The sequence below is a fragment of the Paroedura picta genome, chromosome 8, assembly GCF_049243985.1.
Source record: "Paroedura picta isolate Pp20150507F chromosome 8, Ppicta_v3.0, whole genome shotgun sequence".
NCBI classification, from domain to species: Eukaryota; Metazoa; Chordata; class Lepidosauria; order Squamata; family Gekkonidae; genus Paroedura; species Paroedura picta.
The window spans coordinates 38,950,629-38,978,539 of NC_135376.1; the positions used below are offsets into that span (position 1 = coordinate 38,950,629).

The following is a 27,911-nucleotide window of genomic DNA, read 5'->3' on the forward strand; positions in this document are numbered from 1 at the left end:
TGAAGTGTGCAGTTGTGATTGGCCACTGAGGGGAAAGGGAGTCTGCGGTGCCGGGTGTTGGTTGGTCGGTTTTCCTCACCGGGCTCGCTCTTTCCCTCTTATGCCTATGGTTCCCGGCAAGTGAGCACGGTGGGGGTACGGGAGCTGCTCGAAGACACCCCGCCATGTCCCCCCGCTCCTTCGGCGGCGTCCTTCTCCTGCTGCTGTGCATGCTTGGGGCCGCCATTGCTGGGTAAGCCTGAGGGCGGCGGGCGGGAGTAGGGAGCGAATGTCACGCCGGTGACTGCGCTCTCGTGGCCAGAGCTACGCTGCTCCCCCACCCCACTTCTGCCCTCGCAGTCTCTGGGTCCATCGTGGTCAGTGGCACTGTTTTCCCGCCGTGCTTATGGGGAGCCTCGCTTAAACTGGGTTGCCAGCCTCCAGGTAGAGCCTGGGGACCCTCGGGGGCTACAACTGACCACCAGTTGAGATAAATCAGTTCTGGAGAAAATGACTGCTTTTAAGGGGGGGGGGGCTCTGTGATATTTATACCCTGCTGAGGTCCCACCCCTCTTGAAACCCAGCCCTCCTTAGGCTCCACCCCTAAGACCGCCAGCATTTCCCACCCCGAATTGACAACCCTAGGTTCAATATCCCTTGCTGGAAAGCTTTATTGGGTGACAGGTTAAGCTGTTCGCTTTTAGCCTAACCTACTTTACAGGATGCTTGTAATAATAAAATGGAGGAAGAGAAAAATATGGTTCTTGGAGGAAAGTGTACATTTCTATTATTATTATTATTATTATTATTATTATTATTTATTAGAGGTTATAGCCCATAAGGCTCGTGGCGGGTGACATTCGATAAAACCCCCATAAAACCCCTAATACAATAAAATCCCTCCTAAAACCAACCAACCTGACCCAAACCAAATCCAAGTTTGGTCTAGACATTAAATGTTATCTTCCCAATAATGAACTCTGTAATGAATGATAGAATTTCTGCAGATGCTAATTGTCAGGTCATGGTTTGGAAAGGTGAATGTGTGTGAGAGAAGTTTCACATCCTGAAATTACTCTTTATTTAAAAATATAAGATTTGTGGCAGCTGATTCCTTCTCACATGTGCATACGTAATCACTCATCAGTCACATCTGGCGGTGCAGGGAGGGAAGATAATAATTAAGGTGACACTAATGTGGTGCAGAGCCTCTTGTGGCGCAGAGTGGTAAGGCAGCCGTCTGAAAGCTTTGCCCATGAGGCTGGGAGTTCAATCCCAGCAGCCGGCTCAAGGTTGACTCAGCCTTCCATCCTTCCGAGGTCGGTAAAATGAGTACCCAGCTTGCTGGGGGGTAAACGGTAATGACTGGCAAACCACCCCGTATTGAGTCTGCCATGAAAATGCTAGAGGGCGTCACCCCAAGGGTCAGACATGACTCGGTGCTTGCACAGGGGATACCTTTACCTTAATGTATACAAAGTTCTTATTGGAGAAGGAATTGTTGCTAGGAATGTGGGAAATAAGTGTATTTTTTCCAGTTGTTTTAGTAACACCTGTTTCCACTGTGTATGACTTTGTTGAATACAAAGTGTTTACTTGTTGAGCTTGATGCTGCCTTGGAGATACCCTGCATGGCATTTGTTGTGGTTGGTAGCATTATTAGAGGGGAACCATACCTTGTCCCTACACATAGCCTGAATGTTGCTGAAATGTTCAATGCATGACATTTTTTAGGAGGGATTTCTACAAAATCTTGGGAGTGTCTCGCAGTGCATCTGTTAAAGATATTAAAAAGGCCTACAGAAAATTAGCCCTGCAGCTTCATCCAGACCGTAACCCTGATGATCCACGTGCACAGGAAAAATTTCAGGATCTTGGAGCAGCCTATGAGGTCAGTATAAAAGAACCAAAAACCCAAAAGTGCCCAAGCTCTGGGTGCTTGTTATGAATTCCTGTCTTTGCTATGGTAAACTGTGACAGATTTAGCATTATTTGGTGGGGAGGGGAAAGGTGGATATGGTTGTGTACTTATTTCATTATATTTATATACCGCCCTCCCCAAAGGCAGAGTATTATTAGGAAACATTTCCCCTGAAAATTCTTTTTTGAAATTGATCCCTGGATGGTCTGAAGCAGGGGTAGTCAAACTGCGGGCCTCCAGATGTCCATGGACTACAATTCCCAGGAGCCCCCTGCCAGCGTTCGCTGGCAGGGGGCTCCTGGGAATTGTAGTCCATGGACATCTGGAGGGCCACAGTTTGACTACCCCTGGTCTTAAGCATAATAAACAAGCAAAATATTTGTCTTCAAAACCCACTAAGCTACAACCTTGAGTGCCCCTTTTTATCAGTAAGGTTGCTATGTGATCTAATTCTTGAGCCTTTGGCCATTTTGATAAGGGACAGTAGTAATATTTCTGGATTTAACTTGGAAATATTTGTTTTTAAAGTAAAAATTGTTTTATGCAAAGGCTATGATATATCTCTGACCGTATCCAATCTGGATCAGTCCTTCTCAGAAATAATGAACATTGTTAGATTTATTTTCAAATATCATCATTGAATATAAAATCAGTTTAATAAATTTGGAGTGGATTAGCTTAAACATGAAAAAGGAGAGGAAAACATTCCACGTTTATTTGACATATATGGAATTCTTCCCCTATAAGGTATCTAGGATCAGTCAGTCCAGCAACTAAAAAGCTATTTAAGGAAAAGATCTAAACAAATGAACAGTGTTGAAATTATTGTTGATAGAATTTCAGCTATAAAAATTAATGTCCTCCTTAAATTTATTTTCTGATTCATCAGTATCTCATTAGATGTTAGTAGTTCAATATTTACTTTGTGGCAAAAGTAAATAATGAATTTATTTAGGGATTTATATTCAGCTTTTTTTCTAATAGATCCAAAACAGCTTGTCATTCTCTCCTCCTCTATTTTATCCTCACAGTATCCCTGTAAGGTAGGTTAGATTTAAAGAGCGTGGCCAGCCAAAGTAATCTATCGAAAAGTAGAGCTTTGGGCCTGGATCTTTCAGATCTTAATATGACAAAATAATCACTACCATGCTGGATGTGTGCCAAGTCAGTATTAAAGGGGAATGGATAGTCCCAATATTAGGAAGCATTAGCAAGCTATTAATTTTGCTTCTGTTAAGCAGGAAAGCACCAGGCGCTAGGAGGCACACCTGGATTGTGACCTTCATGGGTGCTGGCCACATGGCAAAAGCATAAATCATGTTTTTGACATCCTCCTCCCCCTGCTTTCCACTCAATTTTAAGATTAAGTGTAGTATAGTTAAAGAGTGGCAGTCTCTAATCTCAAGAGCTGGGTTTGATGTCTCCTTCATGTGCAGCCAGTTGGGTTGACAACCTCCAGGGGAGCTGAGAAAAAGAATCAATAATTGGCTGTGTGATAAAGTCTATTTTGAACAAATAGACTTTATCACACAGCTAATTACAATTCATTTCTGGGCTTCTATTTCATGGGATCAACAAGTTTTTGTTTTTGAACCTCATGGGGAGACCTGGATATCTTCAGGAATTACAACTGGTCTCCAAGCAGCAGTCCCCATGGAAAAAACAAGTGCATTTGAGTGTGAGCCTCCCCCCGCCCCCCCCCCCCTCACACACACACACACGCATAGAGCTCAGGGAAAAGCACTCGGCCAGCACTTGCTAATCTTTAGCCTTGTGTAGGTCTTGTCAAGGGAATTTTAGGCACACAAACATGCATGTCATCTCAAAGTGCTGATCTGCAGTGTATAAAGATCAGCTCTGCAGGGGGGAAAGGGCTGCTGTGGAGAGTAAACGGTGAGGCATTCCACTATCTTGAGGCCCCAGCTCCAAACCTCCAGGAATATTCTCACCCTAGGGGTTGCTAACCTCCAGGTGGGACCTGGCGATCTCCAGGAATTAAGAGTTCATGTGCAGACTATATACAGATCAGCACCCCTGGCAGAAAGGGCAACTGAGGTGGGGGGGATTCTGTGGCCTTGGACCCCACTGAGGTTCAGGGATGCCATTCTCCAAGTGGGACCTGGGGATCTCCTGGAACCAGAGCTCTTCTCCAGACCACAGAGGAGTCCCCCTGGAGAACATGGTTGCTTTGGAGATGGGACTACAGGTGAGATGTGGAGATCTCCCAGAATTACACCAGTTCTTACCTGCAGTCATCCCAGAGAAGGACTGCATGGCATAGAATTGCAGGTGCCAGCATACAAAGGAGCCTGAGGATTCTCAGGTGATAAAATTGGCTGCTCTGAAGAGGGATCTCCAGAGGAGCAGACTCCAGCGAGGTCCCTGCCCACCAAAAATCATGTCTACTAGCCCCAAAGACTCAGGTATTTTCTAACCCAGAGCTAGCAACCCCCCTTCCCCCAAAGTACTCTGGCCATGGAAGAGGGAGGGGGAGAGAGATTTGGGGAGCCTGTGGATGGAAGGAAGGAAGGAAGGAAGGAAGGAAGGAAGGAAGGAAGGAAGGAAGGAAGGAAGGAAGGAAGGAAGGAAGGGAGGGAGGGAGGGAGGGAGGAAGGAAGGAAGGAAGGAAGGAAGGAAGGAAGGAAGGAAGGAAAAGAGAAAGAGGACTGGGAAAAGGAATGGAAATAAAGATGGGAGGAAGGAGGGAAAAGGGAGGCTTCTCCTGCGTGCTCTGCATCCCATAGGATGCCGGCCTCCAAGTGGGACCTGGAGAACCCCCAGAATGAAAGCTCCCCTACAGACTACAGAGATCAGTTCCTCTGGAGGAAAGAGCTGCTTGGGATGGAGACGGGGGTGCTGTGTAGTACTCCCTTCTACACACATTCACAGAGAGAAAGAGAGAACACGGAAGACAAAAGTATTCCTCCTTTCTGCAATTGCAAACCTTATGAAGCACACAATCACCTCTCCATGTAGGAAATACCTGAGTGTCTCCTTCCTTGAATTTCTCTGAGATGCCATTGCCCAGAAGGTCCATATTTAAAGGAAAAGAATCCCATAATGGTCAAGGAGCAAGTCAAAAAAGACTTATGCCGTCCTCCTGCAACAGCTTCTTCTGCCTGTATTCTTGAAGGCAATGACAATTTGTACTGTTTGGTGTAGTGGTTAAGAGCAGCAGTTTCTAATGTGTGAGCTGGATTTTATTACTTGCTTCTCCACATGCTAGTTGACCTTGGGCTAGTCACAGTCCTGTGAGAAGTTGTTCTCACAGAGCAGTTTCTGGCAGAGCTCTCTCAGCCTCACCTACCTCACAGGGTGTCTGTTGTGGAGAAGGGAAGGCTAATATAAGCCACTATGAGACTTCTTTGGGCAGAGAAAAGCAGGGTATAAAAACCAACTCTTCTTCTACTGGGAAAGTGCTACTGGAAAGCAGTCCCCATGGCCTCATGGTGCTTCTGTGCCCCATCTACAGTTTCCCCATCTTCTATGTCATTGGTCTCAAATTTGCTTTATTGTGATGGTCTTGGAAAGATTGCAGGAAGACCAAGGTGATATCCATGTGGAAAGGGAAAATCCCAGTCCCACCCACAGCGTTATTTTCCCTGCTGCAATTGCCTGTCATGGTTACCCCAAAAGCATTCCTCCCTTCTCAGATTGCAAACCTCACATAATTTACTCATGAGTAAACATTCCCAGAGCAGAGCCTTTTCCTGGCTGCCGAGTCCCAGAGGGCTGGCAGAGGGCCGTTTCTTGGCATCCCATAGCACCCCCCGCCGAAAGCTACACAGAGACTGTGCCAGGAGGCAGCTTGCTCTACCCACCCCCCACGTGCTCTGAGGTGAAAGAGGTCAAGAGACTAGGACAACTTATTGCCAGCAGAGGCTGGCTTTTCCTCCACCTAACAAACCTCTGAAACTGGCAGAAAGTTGGAGACGGAGAGCAGACCACTTATTAGTCTATCCTAGCTGTGAGCTTCCTCCTGATTGGGCTTAAACCACCAGAGCAAGCTGTTCCTGGCTGAGAATCATGACTTACTCATGAGTAAACATTCCCAGGGTAAAGGCTTTTCAGGGGACCATTTCTGCGTCTCTTGCAGCCCCCCTTCAGAATATGACTATCCATGTAGGAAATACACACTCCTTTGAATTGCTCTGAGATGCCAGTGCCCAGAAGGTCCATATTTAAAGGAAATACTGTTGTGTATGTATTCTGCATCCAAGTGAATGATTTGATTCCTTGTGTTCTTTCCTCATATGCATATCTATATCTAAATAAAACATATACTAGGCCAGCTATTGATATATTTATTATTTAGATTTTTATACCACCCTTTCCATATGACCCAGGGCAGTTTACATGGAACATTTTGGGAAACATAGAACATCATATGTCAAGTAACAGTCATAACATAACATATCAGTAACAGTTCTAAATATAAATATAATTTTAAATATAATATTTAAATATAAATATAATTTTAGCAGGTTACTATAGTTAATTCATTGAACAATTTCAATTGAACAATCCTTAGGGTAAGGTGACCAGATTGTCCCACTTTTGGAGGGACATCTGGGGGTACTTGGCAAATTGTACTTATGTTGAAATTAAAAATATATATATTACAATACTATTTTTGCGTTCTGTGTATTCAGTGAAACTTTTTGTTGGTCCATATAGACCAAATTTTTAATCAAGAACCCCCCCGGTCAATGGTGTCCCACTTTACCAATGTTAAAATCTGGTCACCTTACCTTAGGGAGGTCAGAATCCTTCAGATTATGGAGGATATGGTTTAAAGGGGACAACCAGATGTTTTCTTAGGTTAGATGTTTTGAGGTCGGATTAACCTAAATCAAATGCCTGGTGGAGGGGCTCCCTTTTGCAGGCCCTGCAGATATACTATGAAAACCAATCCCAGGATCAACATGAGAAGAATGAGGAAAGACTAAGTTTAAAATGCAAGCATTTAAACTAGCTCTTGGAGTAACATAAGAACTCATCTTTTATAAAGCTTTGTCTATATATTACATATTGTGTCATTCAGGTGCTGTCAGATGAGGAAAAGCGTAAACAGTATGATGCGTATGGAGAAGAGGGTTTGAAAGAAGGTCACCAAGGTTCCCATGGAGATATTTTTTCACAGTAAGTCTGTCTTATTCCTCCATTTTTTAATTTAATGTTTTTTTTTGTCATGGCAGAACACTAGTATTCTTATAAATGCCAGTATTACTGCCAAAGTTACTTGTTATACTGTGGTTTTTCCCTGGTCTGGCCAGAAGTATGAATGTTGACTGAGTGTATAGAGACTAACAGATAATGTGAGACATTTTTAAACTTTTGGAGGTGCGCCAACTTCACTGGACTAAATAGGAACACTTTTTCCTTTCCAGATCGCTGTGGTACACATTAAAGCTACTTGCTAGTGGGTTTTTAATATAATGTGTCTAGCAGAATGTTCAGTTAAAAGACTGTCATTAGACTGATTGTAGAATTTCATCTATAGCTTGCATCGATGGTCAGCTGGTGTTTTAGAGTGGCAGCTAGGGATATGCACATACATATGTTTTAGGTCTTGGTTAGTTTTAAACTTTGTTATTCCATTATTACACTTGTTCATTTTATTTTATCCTTTTCTATTACAAGCTCTGTTCTCACACAACTGGAATGCAATTGTGGGGTTGTTCCCCTTACCCTAGGGGTTGCCCTTGCCAAATTTTAGTACATAGGAGAAAGGGTTCCTTGCAGTGCTCCTCTGCACAACAGGCTGAGTTAGACATTTGTTAACCCAAGAAAACTGGCAGCAGTGGATACAAATAATGTATACTTGAGAATTCCTCTTCATGAATCCATTTGTTCACATCTAAATTGGAGCTCTAATTTTTTTTAGTGAAAATGGAGCATGCAGAAGGAGTAATTTTAATTGCATGTGTTGTCCTGTCTTCCTCACACTTGTAACTTTTTACTTGCAGCTCAGCTTCACTATAAGAAATGAGCCAGACTTCAAACACTGGGGTGTAGTGATGTAGGGTGCAGCAGGGAATGAGGTTTTGCTCCCCTTTCTCACATGCTCTTCTTGTTTAAAAAGAACTGTCCATGCAGTACTGGTTGATAGCAAGATTCGGGTGTAACTCAGGGTAAACATTATTGCTGGGAGTTGGTAGCAATGGCTGCATGGAATCTAAGGAAAGCATTCCTGTTCAGCACAGGGTAAAGGAAAATGTGGCTGGAACTACTGTGGAAGATAGGGCAACCCTGCATGCAAGTGTCTGTGTCAGGGATCTGCAACCAAAGTGGGAGTGTTAGGCAAGTACTTCTCATACAGAGCCTCTTTCACAGATGCCTTCCTTCATTGTGCTGAATTGCCCAGGAAGCACTCTCCTTGCTGGAGCACCTAACAACCACTCAAACCCATTCTGGGATCAGGAGCAGTGTTTGAGCATCCCTTTCCACATGTCTTCTCACTGAGAATGGAAAGTTGGACTTCTGTATGAGGTTCCAGTTCTGTCAAATAAGTTTGGTAAGAGAGTAGTCAAACCACCCTGGTGAAGAACAGGTAGAATTTACTGCTTCATGCTGTGCAGGTCCCCTCTAGCATCACATAGTACATCAGTAGCCTTCCCAAGTTTCCCTTGCTTACCTCTGTTTGTAATCCTTTTTTCTTCAGTTCTTGAAACTGCATATTGTTGCTGTCTCCGCAGTCTGCCATGCTGAGGTCTGCCCTAGTTGTTCCTGTTTTGTTGCAGTTGTCTCACAGATTGATATGCCTCTGAACTTTGGGTGGGGACATCTCATGCAAGCTTGGCTGATCCTCCTTTCATAGCTGACAGAATTAATGCTGTCTCGCCTGATGTCCTGCCAGTTGAGCCAAAAGGAACCTCGTGATATCCAGCTCCCCTTCCTTTCAAAATTAACAGTTGTTTGCATCTTTTGTAGTTTCTTTGGGGACTTTGGCTTCATGTTCGGGGGCAGTCCTCGCCAGCAGGACAGAAACATTCCAAGAGGAAGTGACATCATTGTGGATCTAGAAGTTACACTGGAAGAAGTATATTCAGGAAACTTTGTGGAAGTAAGTGTCTTGAGGTGCCTCGTTTGCTTATTGAAGCTTGCTAGCTTCATAAAAATGAATAAAATAAATATTTTGAAGAATAGTGGCAGTTATGTGCTGTTTAAACAGAATTGGGGGCATACAGAAGACTTCAATGTGACTATATCAAGGTCTCCTTGTATTTGTTGATGTCTGAGGCATATTTACTATTCTGTGCATTACTTTCAAATTATGCAAATGTTTTATCAGAAGGGTATTCTCTTTGTTAATTTAGAAGCATGCTGAAAACTAGTCAATTGCTGTCATTTTGTATTACTATTGAGAGGCTGTACTTTTCCAGAAGAGGTACATGTCATTAGTCAGTGAGAGGGATCTTGATGATGAAAGGGAATGCTGCCTGTGCTTGTACTTTATGCTTATCAGACAACACAGTGAAGCACGTTATTATTATCTGTCTCTGTATTGTGTTGGTCTAGAAGGTGCTGACAGATAAAAAGTAATGTTCTAGTGAATCAGTTGCAGCAAGCAGAATGTTGTAACCAACATTCTAACTGAGTGCTAACTGAGCGGGCATCTTTTAGCAAGATTCTGTATGTATTTTTTCAGGTTATTCGAAACAAACCAGTAGCAAGACAAGCACCTGGCAAAAGAAAATGCAATTGCCGGCAAGAGATGAGGACAACCCAGCTAGGCCCAGGGCGTTTCCAGATGACCCAAGAAGTGGTCTGTGATGAGTGTCCCAATGTGAAGTGAGTCTGACATTCCGTTGGTTATAATCATGTATGACTGTCAAAGTAGCAGAGGGAGGAGTTTCCAATATGAGCCACATGGTGGTGCAACTTATTGCTTGTCTTTGTGAGTGGAAAACTGATAGCTGGAAATTTCTCTGGGTGAATGTGAATAGCTTCCCTGTCAGTGTGGGTTTTTTATCGCTCTGGAACCTTAATAATTCATTAAGAAGATCACACCCATTCAGACCCTGTTCAACAGATAAAAATAGTTGTAGGTTTATTGTGGCACTTGGCCAGTGTCTAAGTTGGATGGTTTGTTGTCTAGTTAACAAATCCTAAATTAGGATTAAACTATGGTTTCGAATTCTGCTTTGCAGACTAGAAAACAGACCAGTGTGTTTTGTCTGATTTGGCCATCAAAACAAACTGTCCTTTTATGAATGAGAAATTCATTAATCTCTGAGCCACACAAGAGGGGTGGAGGGAAGGTAATTGCACAAGACTGATGACCTCCAAGGCGTGTTCCTAAAACAACAAATTGTGTTATGCTTTAACAAATCATGTAAATGGAAATTTGGAGATAAATTAGACAATTTATCCTCCTGACCAGCATCTTTACATGTTAAATTGAGGAAGTACCTTAACTAGTTCAAAGATTAATTTTAGGGCAATAGTTCTATTTCATGTTGTCTTGCCCAAAATATATTTTTGAAAAGTACAATTGCATAAGCCTTTTAGTTTCCTCACAACAGAAACAAGGAATTAACTCTCCTTCACAAATATTACTCTCTGCTAAATGGGGTGGGTGTCCTTTCCCAAGAAAGAGGGCTAAACAGTTTAGTTTTTTTCAGATTACAAATACAAAATAACACGTATTCCCAAATAACTCCCTCCCACCCCCCAAACATGCCTGTGGTCTATGCCCCATTCCTGCTCATCTTCCTCCACCTTAAGACTTGGTGTTGTAGGGTAAATACTGCTAGTGTTTAGGGTTAGGTGAGCAGAAAGCAACCCAACTCTATTGATGGGGGAAGGGAAATCTCCCAGCTGTGTGTCCATTGCCCTGTGATTCTTTGTGAGCCACCAACTTGTATAGCATGAGATATGAGTTGTTGCCATGGGTGTTAGACTATCTCAGATCAGGAACCCTGTGGGTCAGGTGCAGATTTCCCTCAACATTATCAAAAGTTTCTTGTTTTGAAAACAAGAAAAGACATAGATATCTCTTAAGGGGAGTTATTAAAGCCTCCTTTATTGAAAAATACAAAATTAACAAAAAAGTCACATGGTAACGTAAAATACCATATCAATAAACTTTCCATATTTTGTGTTTATGTGGATATAGTTGACCAATTATTTTACCTAGTGTCTCCAGTACTTTTGTTGAAACCATCTAGCACCCCTTGTTAGGACTATGATCATGATAATCACTCATACCAACCTGTTACAAAGTAGAGTTATAAAGAACGTTGGTATTGCAGCTTTTCCCTTCATTAATGATCCAGGTCAGCAGATGTGATCTTCACTTGCCTTATTTCAGGACTGAAGTTCAGGGTGACTATCTGATATGGTTGTCAGTTTCAATTCTTAAAAAGTTTCAGTAGAAATCAGACAATGTTGAGGATCTTTTTCTGTATCACTAAGGTGTCACCTCAGCATACTTTGGAGAAAGGCTGGCTCCTACAGGACACTCGCTGGACACTGGAAAGATCCTTAGTGTCCTAAATAGTTAGCATTTCATATCATTGTATGTAAAGGAGACTAGGTAAAGGTAAAGGTATCCCCCTATGCAAGCACTGGGTCATGTCTGATGCCCTCTAGCGTTTTCATGGCAGACTCAATACGGGGTGGTTTGCCAGTGCCTTCCCCAGTCATTACAGTTTACCCCCCCCCACCCCAGCAAGCAAGCTGGGTACTCATTTTATTGACCTTGGAAGGATGGAAGTGAACCTTGAGCCGGCTGCTGGGATTGAACTCCCAGACTCATGGGCAGAGTTTTCAGACTGCATGTCTGCTGCCTTACCACTCTGCACCACAAGAAGCTTCTTCGTAAAGGAGACTAGTGTATAATTAATATTTCTTTTCCTGTGTTTTATGTATGCTGTTTTATTTATGCCTGACCATTGATAAAGGCAGCTATGCCAAAATGCATCTGGTCAATGGAGCCATTAGTATGAATGTACACTTGAATTTTAATGCGGCTATATTTAAGCCTTGGTTTCTTAATTTTAACAAATATTAACATTCAATTGTACAATGTGTTCTACCCTACAGAGCCTTGAGCACATTTTCCTTATTTTGACCATTTGCGGGGGGGGGGGGGGGCGGGGAGGTCACTAAGATTTAAAACAAAAGGAGGAAGTGGGCATGCTATATAGTCGGAGACAGCTAAAAAGCAGAACTGCCTCAGTAGTGAAATAAAATGAGATTTGTAATTGCATTGTGCAGGATTCTTGAATAAACAGAAAATGTCTAGCTGCTTTTGTTGTTATTCCTTTACTAGACCCAGACTAGACCCAGAAGTATTATTCTGCAAAAGTGGAGAAAGTAAACAAAAAAAGAGAGCTCCTACTGAACAGTGAGGTCTGCTTGGTAGAGGTGTGTTATTTTTTCATTGGCTTGCTCTCTTTTGTTTTTCAGGCTTGTGAATGAAGAGCGGACCCTAGAGGTGGAAATAGAACCTGGAGTGAGGGATGCCATGGAATATCCCTTTATTGGAGAAGGTATAACTTTCATTTCAGGTCTAACCAACTTCACAAGTTTTGGTTTGACCAATAGTGGTAATGATTTCTCCCAAAGTTCCTAGTGCTGAGGTTATATCTGGAAAGAGAATGAGACCGGAGGACTGAAAATGTCAGCTCTGCTGCTATGTGTATTATTTTGATGCATGGCTTGTAGTTTCTGGGAAGCTCCACTTTTATTTTTCTTACATGTTTGTTTGTTTTTTCACATGCAAACTTCTGGTCCTTGTTGTTGTAGAAAGAAATATACAGATAGCACATAAGCAAGATTTCTTGTAATGCTAGAAGTGGAAGTTTGTCTTTCCTAGTTGCTTATTCTCATTTTGCCTTGACTGTGCACTTTTCCCATTGCTGCCCATGATGCACTGGCATTCTTTTCCCAAAGATTCCAGAATCTAAGTGAACCATTATATTGATCACAGCAAAAGTAGGTTTGTGCAAATCTTCATTTAGATAAATTATTTTAAACATGTGCACTTGTATTTTATGCACTGCATACCCCCCCTCATCTCTGTACTTTATTTGGACATTGGTGTGTGAATCATATTTTTGTGAACAAATTTGTCTGCAGGCCAGCAGACAGAATTAACTACCCTTGCATACTGAAGCAAACCAGTTGCTTCCTGTGCAAAGCACCTACAGCTTATATGATCATCTCAAACCGGAACAGACCTGAGTAGTATGTAGTGGTGTGCCTTTTGACCTCTACTTAACATGCCTAATCCCATTCTCAATCTTCCTCAGGTGAACCACATGTTGATGGGGAGCCAGGTGACTTGCGCTTCCGAATAAAAGTTCTTAAGTAAGTTGGGTTTCAATTTATTTTTGTCTTGCTCATCCAGGAAAGTCATTTGTCAGATGTCCTCTGTTAACTCCTCATGAAACAGAGCCATTCCCTCCTTGACAGGTGCTGAAAAAATACTGGTTTCATTGTGTTTCATTGTCTGTGCCAATGTCCTTTGTCAAGAAGAAATGTCATAATGTTAAATGGCTCACACACCCGGTATCATCTGCAGAAACACAGGACATCTGAAAGGGAGTAGATAGTAAATTGAATCTCTCAGCAAGGAGAGGGTGACTGCATCCCTAATCCCCCATCACTCCTACCATCTTTGGGAAGAAGGGAGTCCAGCCAGAGCTGTTGCTTTTGTCTGATTCAAAGAAGATGATCATGTTTCTCTCTCCTCTTGACTACAGGCATCCAGTCTTCGAACGAAGAGGGGATGATTTATATACAAATGTGACTATCTCGCTGGTCGAGGCTCTAGTAGGCTTTGAGATGGATATTGCCCACTTAGATGGGCATAAGGTAAGAAGACTTTTTTTTACTTTGAGTCCTGTTTTGAGGGATACACGCAGGCTAAAAGTATGCACTCTAGGCTCCTGCACTATTTCCAGAGTAGTTTTATGCTGGTTGGCACTTACTATATTGTAAAATCCCACCTCACCCCCTCCCTTCTGCTTCCTTCAGGTCCACATTGTCCGGGATAAAATCACGAAGCCTGGGGCAAAGCTGTGGAAGAAAGGAGAAGGCCTTCCCAGTTTTGACAACAACAACATGAAGGGTTCTCTAATAATCACATTTGATGTAGATTTTCCCAAAGAGCAATTGACAAATGAACAGCGGGAAGGTTTGTATTCTAAACAACTGAAAATTGTATATTACAACAGATTTCCAAACGTTTTGAACAATAATTTCTGATGTCATGCATTCTCCTCTGGCTGATATTCGGAAATTGTTTTGCCTAACCTGTATGTCAAAAGTATACAGTAGCAGCAACATTGATTATTTCTACCATATTCATTTTTTGCTGCTATATTGAGAAATAATCCAGCTCTGTAGCTAAAGTTATTTTTAAGATAGCTTGCTACAGCCTATTAAGGGGCTGCATTGTTTGTGGTTGTTTCTCTAGGTAAGCTGTTTTACTCACCAACTATGACATCTCAGTCAGTGATTCCTATGAGGTTTGTGAAGACGGTGCCTGGATCTCTTATGGACCTATTGTATAGTCATTAACAGACTGAAGTTGAATTTTCTGTTGGACAGCAAGCCACGATCTCTGATCTTTTCCATCATCCTTGCTTAATCAAAATGTACTTTGTAGACAATCGCCAGGGTAGTGCTACTGCCCTTCTCACACTGCTGTTTTCCTGTTCCTTGGCAGCATTTGTGTACAGCACTTTGTGGAAAGTGATGTCTCTTTCTCTCAAACCTCTTTGAAGAGTCATAGTGTTAAAGTAATGTTTTCACAGAGAATAAGAAAGGTGTGAGTGGAGTTGGTTTTCCATTGACAGTTCAGGATAAAATGAGATGAGCGTTGTGGCTTTATACAATGTTCCTTTTTTTTCTTTTTCTAGGCCTAAAACAATTGCTGAGACAGGCATCTGTTCAGAAGGTGTACAATGGTCTGCAAGGATATTAAAGACCAGGAGAAAATGGACTTTGTTGCAAACAAGTTAAATCAGTGCTGTAAACTGCAGTCTTCTGGTCATCGCAGAACAGAACTGAGGGATGTTGGAGCAGCTTTTAAGACCTCTGTTTGTACAAATAATGGGGGTGTATCTGGGGTGGATCAGAAGAGAGAAAAGAAACTTCCTGTTTCAGGACACAACTGGTGCTGCCTATTTGGAGCTGTCAGGCTCCAGAATCGAAAGAGACGAGGCATTTTAAGACAAGTACCTAGTTGAACTTCTGGTTTTAAAATATATTTTGATGTTACTTTTTCTTGCCCCTCTGAATGACTATTCATAATTTTGTTTCCCCTCTCTCTGCTTGAACTCACATCGCCTTTGTTTCAGGTAATGTCCCTCCTCAGTTCTGTGCTGGTGGCAGTTTGGGGTTTTGAGGCCTGGTTTTTACCCTGTTAGTTACAAGTGCTTCCTTTGCGTTCTTTTTTTTTATAATTTAAAAAATACCTAGTCTTTGAGAAAAGACAGGATTGACACCACAAATTTCGCTTCTCTGTCTCATCTTTGTAGGTTTCTTTATAAGCGTACATGTAATTCCAGTTGTTCACACTGCAGAAGGTTACTTTTAGTCTTTGCCGTCATCCAGAGGAGTGTCTAGTCCTCCCTGGGCATCGCTGCAGATTGGGGCACTGCCCATATGAAGCTGGCATTTTTCTGCGTATCTACGAAACCAGCACCTAAATGTTGACAGTTTAGACTGTAGCAAAAGGAATAAAATACATGTTCCATGGTATCATAAAAACAGTCCAGCAAGCAAAGGCTATATGCCCCTTTGGTGAGACAAGTGGCTAATATTTAGATAGAAGAAAAAAATTACCCTTTGATCTGTGGAGTGTAGAGAGAAGGTTCTACATTTTCTAAGGTACTTGTTGCTTGGCAACATATCCTTCACAGCTCATTTGTTCTATATGCACAGAACAAAATCTGTCATCCTGCCTCACCATCATCTTTGGGCACCTATTGTTGCAATTTCCCCAATTTTTTTAAAAAACAAAGTGTGCTGGGGGGTTTGATCTGTAAGAAGGGTCATGCGTCGACAAATGTAATTTTCATACATTTTCCTACTGATTTATCTAGTGGTCTGTTGTTCTATTACCAATTTTAGAGTTAATTTGCAGTTGTGTTTGCAGGAGTAAACAGCCTTAAAATGGAAATCCGCTAGGGGGCAGCAGCCACTCAGCTTATCACCAAATTGATTCTATTTCTCACTTGTGGTATTTTACTGCTACTGTCACTGGAATATGAGCAGCATACGCTTCTGTGCCTAAAATGTGAATTGACCCTTGGATAATTCCTGCTGCTGAAGAACACTGTTTCAGTGTCTTGGTTCTGAGATCCATGTAAGAGGATCATGATACGGAAAACTAGGAAAGGTATTCAGCTTTCCTTTTGAACTTGTCCATTGGGTTTTCATGGCAAAGATACTGTCATTTCCTTCTCCAGTGGATCACCTTTTGTCAGAGCTCTCAGCTATGACCTGTCCGTCTTGGGTAGCCCTACATGGCATAGCTCATAGCTTCACTGAGCTACGCAAGCCCCCTTGCCACGGCAAGGCAGCGACAACAACAACAACAAAGGCAGCCCCTTATTAGCATGCATGGAAGTTTTGTAAACACACTGCCTCCTAAATTTGTCAGTCAGGCAGAGAGCTGGTGTTTCCTCCTTTGTAGGAAATTTAACTAGAGTCTTTATTCCTGGCTCAGCTCCCTGCACTAAATATTGACTTGAGGGCCAAACAAAAGTTATTTTCTCTTTTTTAATGAGAATGCATGCATGGCTGTAACTACCGTTTGAAGCGACCACCACTAAGGTTACCACTAGCCACCTATTATTTTGATACAAACACTTTCCCATTGAAGTAGAAAAGATGTCCATATTATTTATATGGATACCGACTAAATTTGAAAGGTTTTATCTCGCTCCCCCCCAGCCCAAAAAAAAAATGAGCATTTTGAAGTATTCTTCTTTTCTCCAATACTTTTTGGATATACCTGAATATATAAATGGGAGGTTCTCTAAGGCCAGGTGCAAGACTTTGAAGGATGACTTTCAGAACGTCTTCTGCCTCACAGCTGAAGTTTGTACTGTTCTATAGGAAATATTTTGGTGCGTATACCAGAGGGACCTTGACCACTTGAGCAGCTATCAGAGGTTTCCTAGACAGACAAGATTAGTTTCTTTCCCAGTCCCCTTAGAAATTTAAAATGCATTAAGGTTAGGTCCTATGCAGCTGGCCTACCAGAATTCTGTTAGTGGGCAATTATTTCTGCTGCTGTCCTTCTCCTGCCCATACACATGTAGTTTTTGAGCAGAATTTTACAGGGGGCTCTGTGGACTGCAATGGGGGATGGGGGGACTGGGAAAGAATACTTCCAAGGCTTCACTCTGCCAGTGATAGTTGGGAATAACTCTGAGAGTTCGATTGTTAGCCTTACAATTAGGCTCAAGATGTTTAGACAAGGAAATAACCCTGTCCTGCTCTCTAGTGAAATTCCCCTTGAAGGAGAGAGATACAATAATGACATCTATGAAAGAAGCACTTTTTGTAGCTTTCTGTTTAATCAAAACAGGCCCTAATCTGCTGTGCCTAATCCAACTTTTATGAGCCTGGTTGCCCAAAGTTCCCAAGATGTTGAGTTGCCTTTGTTAAAATTTGTCACTTTATCATACTGAAAGAGGATAGAACAGTCTCCATTACTCACAGATTGACCAAGGTGTCCTCAATTGCACCTTTGTGTAACACTTTGAGAGGATAATGCAGTGGCCATCTCTGTATTTCTCCATTTAAAAAATATGAATCAAAGCCATCTCACTGCATGCTGCTGAAATGAAATAAGTGTTAAATGCTAATAATGCTCACTGCCAGGATACTTTTTTTAAAAAGTTGTGAGGGAGAACACTGAAGAAGTCCAGGAATTTGAGAACCATGAAGCAGTCCAGGAATATTATTTTTTATGCAGTGTTTTGCGGCTTCTGCCCACTGAAGGTTAGGGCATTCAAAGGCAAGAGTGGAGAGCTTTCCTTCAGGTAGTACTTAAAAATGTCCCTAGGATGATGATGGTTTTGCTGTATTCAAGCTCATCTCACAGGAAGTGTGGGATATAAGTTTTATGAACAAGGGTCTGTTTCTTCATGCGAGGATTAAACCCAGTTGGCAAAGTTTTACAGCATCCTTCAGTTGAGCTTGGCTCATAATGTTATGGTGATTGATGTTATCTTTTCCCACCTGTACATAGGAAGATGCAGACTGCTAGGCCCAAGAGAGCAAAGGCACCCACAATGATGCCCAGCACTAGTGGGGTGTGTGAGCGGCCTTGACGTTCTCCTGCAAGGCAAGAAGAGAAAACGTGATGAGAGTCTGTCTGCATATTTATGGATGGTAGCTGTACTTACTGTCGGAGTCATAAGGAAGTCTGTAGCCTGTAACGCCTAGGGCAGGGATTCCCAACCAGGGGCCTATGGATCCATGGGGGTCCGTAAGACCTCTGAAGTGGCGTGGCATGGCATGGGATGTCTCCTCAGCTCCTACTCTCTTGTCTATGTGAGGCAGAGTTGCCATAGTAGTAATAAAGGTGGGGGTAGGGAGCAAAAGGAGGACTAAGGGTGTAATTTCAGGCAGTGTGGTGGGGGCGTGGCCAGTTAATGTCACATCCAGAGATCTTCAAAATCTGAAAAAAGGTTGAAAAAGGCTCTCCTAGGGTAACACTCTGAAAGCCTTTGGGACCCAAGATGCAACAGTTTGACAAGTGTTGCATTTTGAGGCCTGCTTGTAAAACAAGGCTTGTGAGCAGGTGGCTTCCTGTGAGCATGAAGTAGCTTCCCATGCAACAGGGCCAGTTTTAACCACCACCACCACCCCTAACAGGAAATGATCTGATGAGGATCTCACGTGGTGGAGAATACTAAAAGTAACTTTTGGAGCCTCTGCAGCCATGTATTTTCTAGACAAACGCTAAAGGTACTATATCAAGAAAAGCTGGATTCTTTAGCCAAGTCATATTTGTGTATATTCTGGATTATTTTGTTTAGTGCTACCACTAGTAAGCAGGGGAAAGGAAAGAGGGGGAGGTCTTTGGAAAGCCTATTCATTTCCTCCATGCTACATACTGGAATTACTAGACATTTCTCACCTAGTTCCACCATGAACTCAGTTTTATTTTTACAGTCTTAAAAACTGGGTGCTTTTAAGAAAACTGAAAGAAAAGTGGGATTCTCACCTGCATCCATTTCTACTTTCTGTCTTTGTGAGGCAGTTTTGTGGCATTGCATGGAATATACTGAGTGAGATCATGCAGTTGCATGGAAATAAGTACATCCTTGCTTGTTGGAGTTCATGGTTAGGAACCTTTGAGATTTGGCTGAAGTAATGTGTTGAATGGCTGTACTGTGGATAGCTAAGCAGCATCCCAGCTATTATGAGAAAAGGTTTTGCTTCCCAGAGGTATAAAAGTGGTCATACGCACCAGTGACGGGTTGGTTTACATCACTGTGCTCCGTCACAAACTTAACACATGTTTCTTGTAGGAAAAACTGTAGGCTTTTGGTGGTCTCGTTGTAGTAGTTCAGCTGGCCAGTGGCATACCAGGCCATGGGGGAGGCCTCCAGAGGCACCCATGTAGCATTGGCAGCGTAGAATTTCAGGAAACCATGCCCATTCAGTGCAACCTCATAGAAGCTGTGACTGGTGCTGTTGTGGAAGATCAGGCAGCCCTGAATGCAGTGTACATGAAAGGGATCTACAACAAAATAGGAGTGTTAGGAATATGCTTCTCAGAATTCTGGTGCTTCTTCAAGTGATTCCAAAGGCTGGTAGTTGAGACATGACTGAGGTCATTCCCTCAAATGATCCAGGCCCCACACAGCTGGCACAGCACCAAAGAGGGTTCCGCCATCCTCTGGAAACATTTCCAGGCTTCAGAGGTGTAGGGGCACCTGCAGTGATTAGCAGATGTGGGCACAACCAGAGCTGCCTCCTCTGAGGGATTCAGGTAAGACACACAGGGCGGGGGGGGGGCTAAAAGGAGATGCCCAAGGGAGAGGGGGTAGAGGTTGCAGCACTTTGAGGTGCACCCCCATTTCTTCCTCTTGTGTACACCCCAGTCTCCTGTCTCCTTAGAAGGTGTGCTGGACTCTGAAAGAATCAGAAAAGGGGCATCTGTGTCTTCTAGTTCTTATAGCAGCTTCTGGGTCCCAGGATGAGTCCCAGACCCAAAACAATGTTATTGCCCAAACTAACCTCAAAAGACAGCTCTGGCTCCTCCTCCTCCTCCTGCCGCTGCTGAGTCAGAACAGCTAGAGAGAGCAGCAGACCCCTGCCCAGTGCCAGCACCTACAGGCACCTCAGCAGGTGGCACACCAGCAGCAGCATCCCTGAAGAGGGCCTTGTGAGTCCTCTTCGTTGCACCACCCCAGCCAGAGGATGCAGTGGTAGAAGGCAGCTCTGGGACAGCCCTCTCCCTCTGCTTAGCCTTTTCTCCAGGGCCCAGTTGGGCTCCCCTCCTGCCCCTCATTCTGTCCTTCGAGAGACTGACTGCATCACCAAAGTAATCTACCTGTACTACAGCTGACACACTAACCTGCTTGCCTGTTTTTTAATCTCCCCTGCACAATCTTTTTGTTGTATAAAGTTACACTTAGCCTTTTAAAATGGATTTTAAAAAACTGGTTCTGACTTTACAGCCTAAAAGCTGGCTAATTTTTAGAAACTAGCATGGAGCTGGAAGTATGAACTCTTTTTTAAAGCCATAATTTACCTTATGTTTCCAACCTGGCCTATAAGCAAAGCCTGACTTTTTCCCAAAAAAGCAAGCACTCCCTTTTGAAAACCTGGAAGACTCAACAATCATCCCAAAATACTTTTTTTTAACCACCTGGCTTCAATTGTTTCAAAGTCCAGAGCAAGGTCAGCCTAATATTTTTTAAAGTTAATTTGTACTCCAATTATTGTTTGAGAAACAATGTGGTCTTAATTGTTTAGCACAAGTCTATTAAGGGAGGAACTCTAAGCCCCATGCTGAAAATTATGTTGTGCCTTTTAAAATACCTAAACCCCCACTTTCGTTAACCGTCTTTAAACCCAACAAGAAGTTCCTTACACAATTCTATTGTTTAAAACTAATGGGAACACCCCCAAAACTCCACTATACCACTCGCCAAAGAAAACTAGCTTTTAAAGGGCCAGAGAGCAAACAAAGATCCATTTACACACACACACACACACACACACACACACAATCCAAACAGCACTAGGCAATTCAAAACAGCAAAATACAAAGATGAGGTTTAAAAACAAAACAAACCAAAGACTAGCCTTTCCCACCATCAACCCCCCCCCATACCCTAAACAGTTAAACGTGACATATTTTAAAGTGGATATTTGAAGCAGGTGACAGATTTCTTCACGTAGGTAGGAGTTCCCTCCAGATTCTGGAAACCTCCAAGGCAGCAGCAGACCAGAGCATCAGAGGCACACTCCAGAAGTCTTCTACCGTCTTGGAGTCAAGGTACAATCAGGGATTGCTTCTATGCTCTTTCCTCATGGTCAAAAATAATTCTAAGCTAAAGCAGCCTAGGAGAAAATCCCAGTAAGGTATTTTTGAAAGGGGTATATCCTAATACACACCACTACTGCTAGCTATGCATCTGTGCTCAGTTTTCAGTAGCTGGCAGATGCAGAAGTGATATCAAGTTGGCCAGCACACAGACAAAAGTTGCAATTCTATATGCACCCGATAGTTGTAGGTGAGAGGCATCAATGCTGTTTTATGCTGAACTGCTCTGAACTAATTAAAATCCATGGTCTTAGCCTCCTAGGCTACTTACATTACAACCTTGTTCAGTCTATTTGCAAATCTGCCTCCAAATCTTTAAATTACACTGAATACCAAACAGTGTTATCATGTGTCCAAGCTATGCGATAACAGTTAGTTGTGATGACATCTAGCACCAACATGGTCTTGCTCCCTGCTTCGTTACTCACATGCTACATGCCTCTCACGAGCTATCACTTTGGCCATGTTCTGGAAGTGCTGTATGTACATGTACAGGTCGTTCTTCCTCTGGGTCCAAAGATGGGACGGCTCCAGAGGAAGCAGCTGGCTCACATTGAGCTGCTCGCCGTGCCCCTCCAAAGTGTGTGTGAGCTTTCCATCCAGGGTGGCATTGCCCTCAACTTCCACTGAACCATCATCTCGAAAGCAGGACAGGTGGAACATGTCAATAGCATGAAGGTCTGAGAGAGAAAAGAAGACAACAGATATTTAGACTGACATTATAGTGCATACTGGAGCTACTACACAAAGCCTTAAAACCCTGTGCCCTCAAATTCTTTTTATCCCAGCCTCGTGACCAGGACGAAAAGGAAAGGTAGGCACAAAAATCATTCTCCTTGCTTGATTTGGCAACCCAGGCCGAATTGCTAATAGTTTCCGGAGGAAATGTTGAGTATTGAAGGAAGGGCATTCCCTCCATGGTTTTCCTCCTAAGGGCTTCCCTCTTGACTGACTGCAAGCACTAACTGGCTGCCCACCCTCTGTCCCAGACTTGATGGCACCAGCCTCGACTAAGGTCACTTTGGCCGTGCCTTTCCTTTTGTTCAAGAGTAGCAAAATCAGCAAAGTGCAAGGTGAACCTGCCAGTTCCTCCACTGCAAAGGTAATGGACCGTCCTAGGTAAACCAAAAAACACTGCAAATTGACCTGTTGTGTTCAACTTGATGCTTCACGCTTATAAAGCCAGTGCAACTGTGAAGCAAGAGGAAGCTGCTTTAGGAAGAAGTCAGAGGAAGAGAAAACTTCCTGCTTCCTTCTGTGTATCATTTCTTTTTTAGAAAATGAGCCAATCTGGGGCATCTTTTTTGACTTTTGGCTTCAGGTGGAAAATTAGAAGTAAAAAAAAAATGACTTGGCATTGCTCTTTTAGACTGGAACCCCCACAGAAGCTCACAATATTAATCAAATGTGGTATTTCATTTAACAAAGTTTTTCAGTTTAAAAGTTAAAACAAGACTATGTGAGAAGAGATGTAGGATGAGGAAAACCCATAATTTTAATATATTGCATGCACGCACCTGAAACAAACAAACAAAAAGCATTCTTACCAATGGAAGAGGACAGGAAGAAAACTAGAAACGAAAGGTCTGAGCTGAGCCAGCAGCAGACATGTGAGTGTCTCTGTGTTTGCTGTCCCTTTGTCTAGAATACTGTGGTCTTAAATGGCTGTGAGGGAACATCAGCCCAAATGAACCAAGAGCCAGGTGTGTGGTGGTGTTTTTACCTTCCTCTTCAAAGCTGCTGGACTTACACGCCTGATGGAATGGTGGAATGGTCAGCTCAGCTAAACCAGAAACAGGTATGGGACAGTGGCTTCATCTGTCTGTTCCACTCACATGGAGTAGGCAAATCAGTCAGGGCTATGAGGGAGCTAGTGCATCTCACAAGCTAGTAAGCATTTTGGCAAGCCCACCTCTAACCATTTTTGACAAAGATACTATGGACTAGTCCTGGTCAAAGGTTCAGTTGTTCATAATAAGCAGTATAGCTCAACTGATATTCATTGGTATAACAAAGCCATCTGACAAAAATGTAGAGAGCCATATACTCCTGAAGGATGAATGTCTGCTTTCTTCGTCAACCTGCAAGCACTATTGTACATCTCTGATAGTAATTCATGAAAACAAGCAACCATGAAATCAGATGCACCATGGAATGCAGATTTGTAAAGAATATGCCATCCTATTCCAGCTACCATCATGGAACAGCTTGGACATACAGCATGCTTCTTCCTTCTACTTTCCTCGTGGTGGAGTTCTGCAGTGCTGAAATACAACCTGTCTCCTCTAACACAATGGTCCCCAACCCCCGGTCTAGGGACCAGGACCGGTCCATAGATCAGTCAGTACCGGGCCGTGGCTCCTCATCCTCCTCCCCAGCTGCTGCCTCGGGGCCTGCCCTGCTACTCTGCCACTGGCTCACCTTTGGTACTCTCCAGCGGCCTCAGTAGAATTGTCAAGCGTTGACTGGTCCCCGGTGATAAAAAGGTTGGGGACCACTGCTCTAACATACAAGCAAAGGGAAAATGCTGAAGAAAGCCCCTCACACAAGAGGAAATGATTTTGCAGGGTCAGAAATACATAACTGGATTGAGAAAAACTTTCCATGCAGGGTGGGAGTGGGATATTGAAGCATTCGTAAGCACTGTGTAGGCAAGAGTGGAAAGTTGTCATTTTGTCCCCTTTCCATGCCCCTACTTGGTACTGTTTTAAAAGTAGCTTGGGATGGAATGGTTAGAAAAATGTTAGAAAAACATTCTAGGTACTCTGCCCATTTGGTGACACAGCTATGAAGCAATTTATCCTGCCCTCTGCAGCAGCTGGAGGAGGACTGAGATAGATCCTTGGCAGCTTGGCCTACTGTAACGCTGAGTCAAAGGATGTCATCCCATATGACCAGTTTCTTCCGCGGAGTCTTTCGTAATGCAGGAGCTGTAATTATGATTGAGGGGTGGCAGTCCTTGTAAAACAGAGTCCAATGTGGACAGCTGGGATGTGCATTGTGGAATAAGGATAAATGGGAGGTCATAAAGATTTTGGGGTTTATTTGTCAGCATGTGGGGGAATTGCACAAAGAGATGAGAGTTATTAAGTAGGGTACACTGGAGCTGCATATCAAGTTTGTTTATATTCCTTATTTTATCTGCTTGTTAGAGAGCCAGTTTGGTGTAGTGGTTAGGAATGTGGACTTCTAATCTGGCATGCCAGGTTCGATTCTGCGCTCCCCCAAATGCAACCAGCTGGGTGACCTTCGGCTCGCCACGGCACTGATAAAACTGTTCTGACCGAGCAGTAATATCAGGGCTCTCTCAGCCCCACCCACCTTGCAGGGTGTCTGTTGTGGGGAGAGGAAAGGGAAGGCGACTATAAACTGTTTTGAGCCTCTTTTGAGTAGAGAAAAGCAGCATATAAGAACCAACTCTTCTTCTTCTTTGTTTCATAAGAACATAAACACAGCCATGCTGGATAAGACCTAGAGGCCATTCAGCCCAGCATCCTTTTTCACACAGTAGCCCACCAGATGCCCCAGAACAGCTGTAAGCAGTTTCCAGACCAAAGCCTCCTTCTGGTTCTGGTCCACAGCACTGGCATTCAGAGGGCCTCCACAAATGGAGATGCCATGCAGTTAAATTATGACTAACAGCCATGAAGGCGTCTGTTTCCCTTCTCAAACTCAAGTGAACTAACAGTCATCACTACATCCTGTGGCAGTGAATTCTTCAAGTTAATGACACTCATACTGAGAAAGTGCTTCCTTTTTGAATCCTTGAACATCTGCCATCGCCAATTTTTTGCCATTGCTCATCGACCCGTATGTGGCTGTTTGGCAGGGTCATCCTGCTATGTGGTGGCAACCTTAGCAACATTAGTGACTGCACATGCGTGCGTTTTTTTTAAGTATGTAAAGCTGTTCAGCAAGCACTTAAATCCTTCCATGCTGAACCACACAGACCCTGATCAATACAAATCAGTTTGTTGTAGTAGAATAAGGTAGTTTCACGTGTCCAAAATGTTTGCAATTAAATTCACAACATTTCTGCTTCCTTTCATCTGTCCTGAATATGTTGTCCATTAACATCATTGAGTGCCCATGAGTTCTAGTCTTACGGGTTTGGGGGGAAAGTTCCCCCTATTCTCTACCCTTTGCATCATTTTGTAAAGCTCTACCATGTCCTCCCACCCCCGAGCTGTGTTTTCTCCAAACAAAATAGGCCCAACCTCGGCCTTTTCTTGCATGAAAGATGTTCCAACCCCATGGTCATTTTTTATTCCTTTTTTTTTTTTGCACCTTTTCCAGTGCCATGGTATCCCTTTTGAGACATACTCGTTAGAATGTACAAGATATTCCAAATGTCACCAAAACATAAATGTATATAAAGGCATTTCTATAGTGCCCATTTTATTTCCAGTGTATAAGCCCTTGTATAGAATTTGCCTTTTCATGACAGCTTTGGACTGACTCACACTTTATTGATCAGTCCTATCTACCATGGCCTCAATGTTTTTCTTGATCTGTCATTGCCAGTCCAGATCCCAATAGCACATACTTAACATCAAGATTTGGTTTGTCCCAGTGTTTGATTCTCACCATTTTGAATAGTGCTGTCTTATCCAAAAGCACACCTGCCTTGCTGCTCAGTGTAAATCCAGATGTATCAGAAAGTCATAGGGCAGTGGAGGTTTCTGAGTAATCTGACAGCTCTGGGTTGATTTGATGTTCAGTTGAGATCTAGTGGGTCACCTCTGGTAGGGTCAATAAGAGTTATTCCACCCCAGGAACTCATATAAAAAGGCGGATGTTGGTTCCCAGTTCCTAAGTTTTATTTATTCAGCGTATTGGCTGCCCCTCTGTGACAGCTGTTTTGGGGCAGCTAACAACATTAAAAACCCGTACATAGAGGTTTTTAAACTATTAACAGTTAACTATTAAGAATTTTAAAATTAAAATTCCCATTTAAAAGAATGCTTCAGCACTGTCCCTTTAGGTTCAGTATAACAGGGGAAGTCAACCTGTGGTCCTCCAGTTGTTCATGGACTACAATTCTCATGAGCCCCTGCCAGCAAATGCTGGCAGAGGCTCATGGGAATTGTAGTCTATGGACATCTGGAGGACCACAGGTTGACTACCCCTGCAGTATAATACTAGCTTAGTTTTATTATCCAGGTGCAGATGGGAGGGCAGGTGGAAAGGAGTTACATTTCCATGGTGCTGTGGTTAAGAGGGGTGAATTCTAATTTAGTGAGCCGGCTTTGATTCCCCACTCTTCTACATATAGCCAGCTATATAGTCAGCTACATATAGCCAGCCCTGATAGGGCTGTTCTGACCAAGCAGTCCTGTCAGAGCTCTCTCAACCTCACCTACCTCACAGGGTGTCTGTTGTGGGGAGAGGAAGGGAAGGCAATAGCAGGCAGCTTTGAGACTCCTTTAGGCAGTGAAAACCAGGGTATAAAAAACAACTCTTCTTCACATTTTGGGATGAATTAGGGCCATGGAGTTTTATTACTTGTTGTTGTTATGGGCCTTGGCTTTTAGCAGCCTGAAACCTGATTCTGCTTTACTTCAGCCTGTCATCAAAGCCCTCCTACGAAGAGATATTTTTAACATCATAATCTGACAAAAATCTGCATTTCCCCTCATTTTTAATTTATTTATCAAATCTATATTCATCTCCTCCCCTGAATGGGTCTTTGTGGCATCGGGCCAAATGAAGAGTTCTAGGGAACACAAGAGTCTACACCTGGCCTGCCTATCATGGGGTGCATCCTAATAAAGGTAGCATGAGGGTTGTGGTTTTGTCTTTTTACATATCCCACACTTCCATTTCTTTCCATTAAGTTAACAGTTTTGATAGAGTACAAGACGAACTTATAAAACACAGCTTGTGTTTGCAAATAAAGTTAGTTTTAAGAGTTTTTGTCTGATTTTTAAAATCAGTACCCCAGAATAATAGAGTTGGAAGGGACCTCATGCGTCATTTAGTCCAACCCCCAGAGTTTTATATCTACTCACAGAATTGGATATGTATGAAGTTTTAGACAACTGGCATCCTCCCCCCCCCCTTCAAGCTGCACAATAAACACCATCTGTTTTACAAAATCCTCCTCGTTGTCTTAAAGGTTAAAGGTTTCCTTAAACAGAAAGTTAACACAGAAACCATAGAGCCATGGGATTTCACTTACCTGCACTGTACGCCCAGGGGCAGAGAAGCCAAAGGAGAAGTGGCAAGAGCACGACTAACATATCTTCTTGTCTGCAGAAGAACTGAAGATGCTATAGTGGGTTACAGGGAAATACCAAGTTTCTTATACTGCAAGCCACTGAAACGGATTCTTCTGAGAAATGCAGGCACCACTCTCTACTCTGTCCAGCTGTAGGACTGGAGGAGGGAGGCCAAGGTTGGCAGAGAGTGAGAGGGTGGAGCATGTTATTCTGCCTTCTTTCTGATTTCCTCAGAGGAACTGACACCTCTTCC

The 27,911-nt window shown here is 43.0% G+C and overlaps 2 protein-coding genes across 2 annotated transcripts; one reads left to right on the plus strand and one right to left on the minus strand.

Moving 5' to 3' along the window:
- On the plus strand, positions 1 to 15,136 carry DNAJB11 (DnaJ heat shock protein family (Hsp40) member B11). The gene is made up of 10 exons (XM_077349143.1): positions 1 to 232; positions 1,714 to 1,870; positions 6,945 to 7,042; positions 8,834 to 8,966; positions 9,552 to 9,694; positions 12,317 to 12,399; positions 13,162 to 13,219; positions 13,615 to 13,726; positions 13,889 to 14,048; positions 14,776 to 15,136. Exons 1-10 carry the CDS (start codon positions 165 to 167, stop codon positions 14,838 to 14,840), a joined length of 1,077 nt encoding a protein of 358 aa, XP_077205258.1. The 5' UTR covers positions 1 to 164; the 3' UTR covers positions 14,841 to 15,136.
- PROCR (protein C receptor) lies at positions 13,804 to 27,832 on the minus strand. The gene is made up of 4 exons (XM_077349144.1): positions 27,619 to 27,832; positions 21,866 to 22,117; positions 19,350 to 19,622; positions 13,804 to 18,211 (listed from the first exon to the last, which is right to left on the minus strand). The coding sequence occupies exons 1-4, from the start codon at positions 27,677 to 27,679 to the stop codon at positions 18,099 to 18,101; spliced, it is 699 nt and encodes a 232-aa protein (XP_077205259.1). The 5' UTR covers positions 27,680 to 27,832; the 3' UTR covers positions 13,804 to 18,098.
- Positions 27,833 to 27,911: the final 79 nt, after the last annotated feature.

What these genes read in the sequence shown, in the direction of transcription:
- DNAJB11 (XM_077349143.1), top strand. Translation starts at nt 165, where the DNA reads ATGTCCCCCCGCTCCTTCGGCGGCGTCCTTCTCCTGCTGCTGTGCATG. An exon ending in GATGAGTGTCCCAATGTGAA is followed by an intron (nt 9,695 to 12,316) that starts GTGAGTCTGACA and finishes TTTGTTTTTCAG; the next exon opens with GCTTGTGAATGAAGAGCGGA. An exon ending in ATATCCCTTTATTGGAGAAG is followed by an intron (nt 12,400 to 13,161) that starts GTATAACTTTCA and finishes AATCTTCCTCAG; the next exon opens with GTGAACCACATGTTGATGGG.
- PROCR (XM_077349144.1), bottom strand. Translation starts at nt 27,679, where the DNA reads ATGTTAGTCGTGCTCTTGCCACTTCTCCTTTGGCTTCTCTGCCCCTGG. An exon ending in TCGTGAGAGGCATGTAGCAT is followed by an intron (nt 19,623 to 21,865) that starts GTGAGTAACGAA and finishes ATTTTGTTGTAG; the next exon opens with ATCCCTTTCATGTACACTGC. An exon ending in TGTAAACCAACCCGTCACTG is followed by an intron (nt 18,212 to 19,349) that starts GTGCGTATGACC and finishes CTTGCCTTGCAG; the next exon opens with GAGAACGTCAAGGCCGCTCA.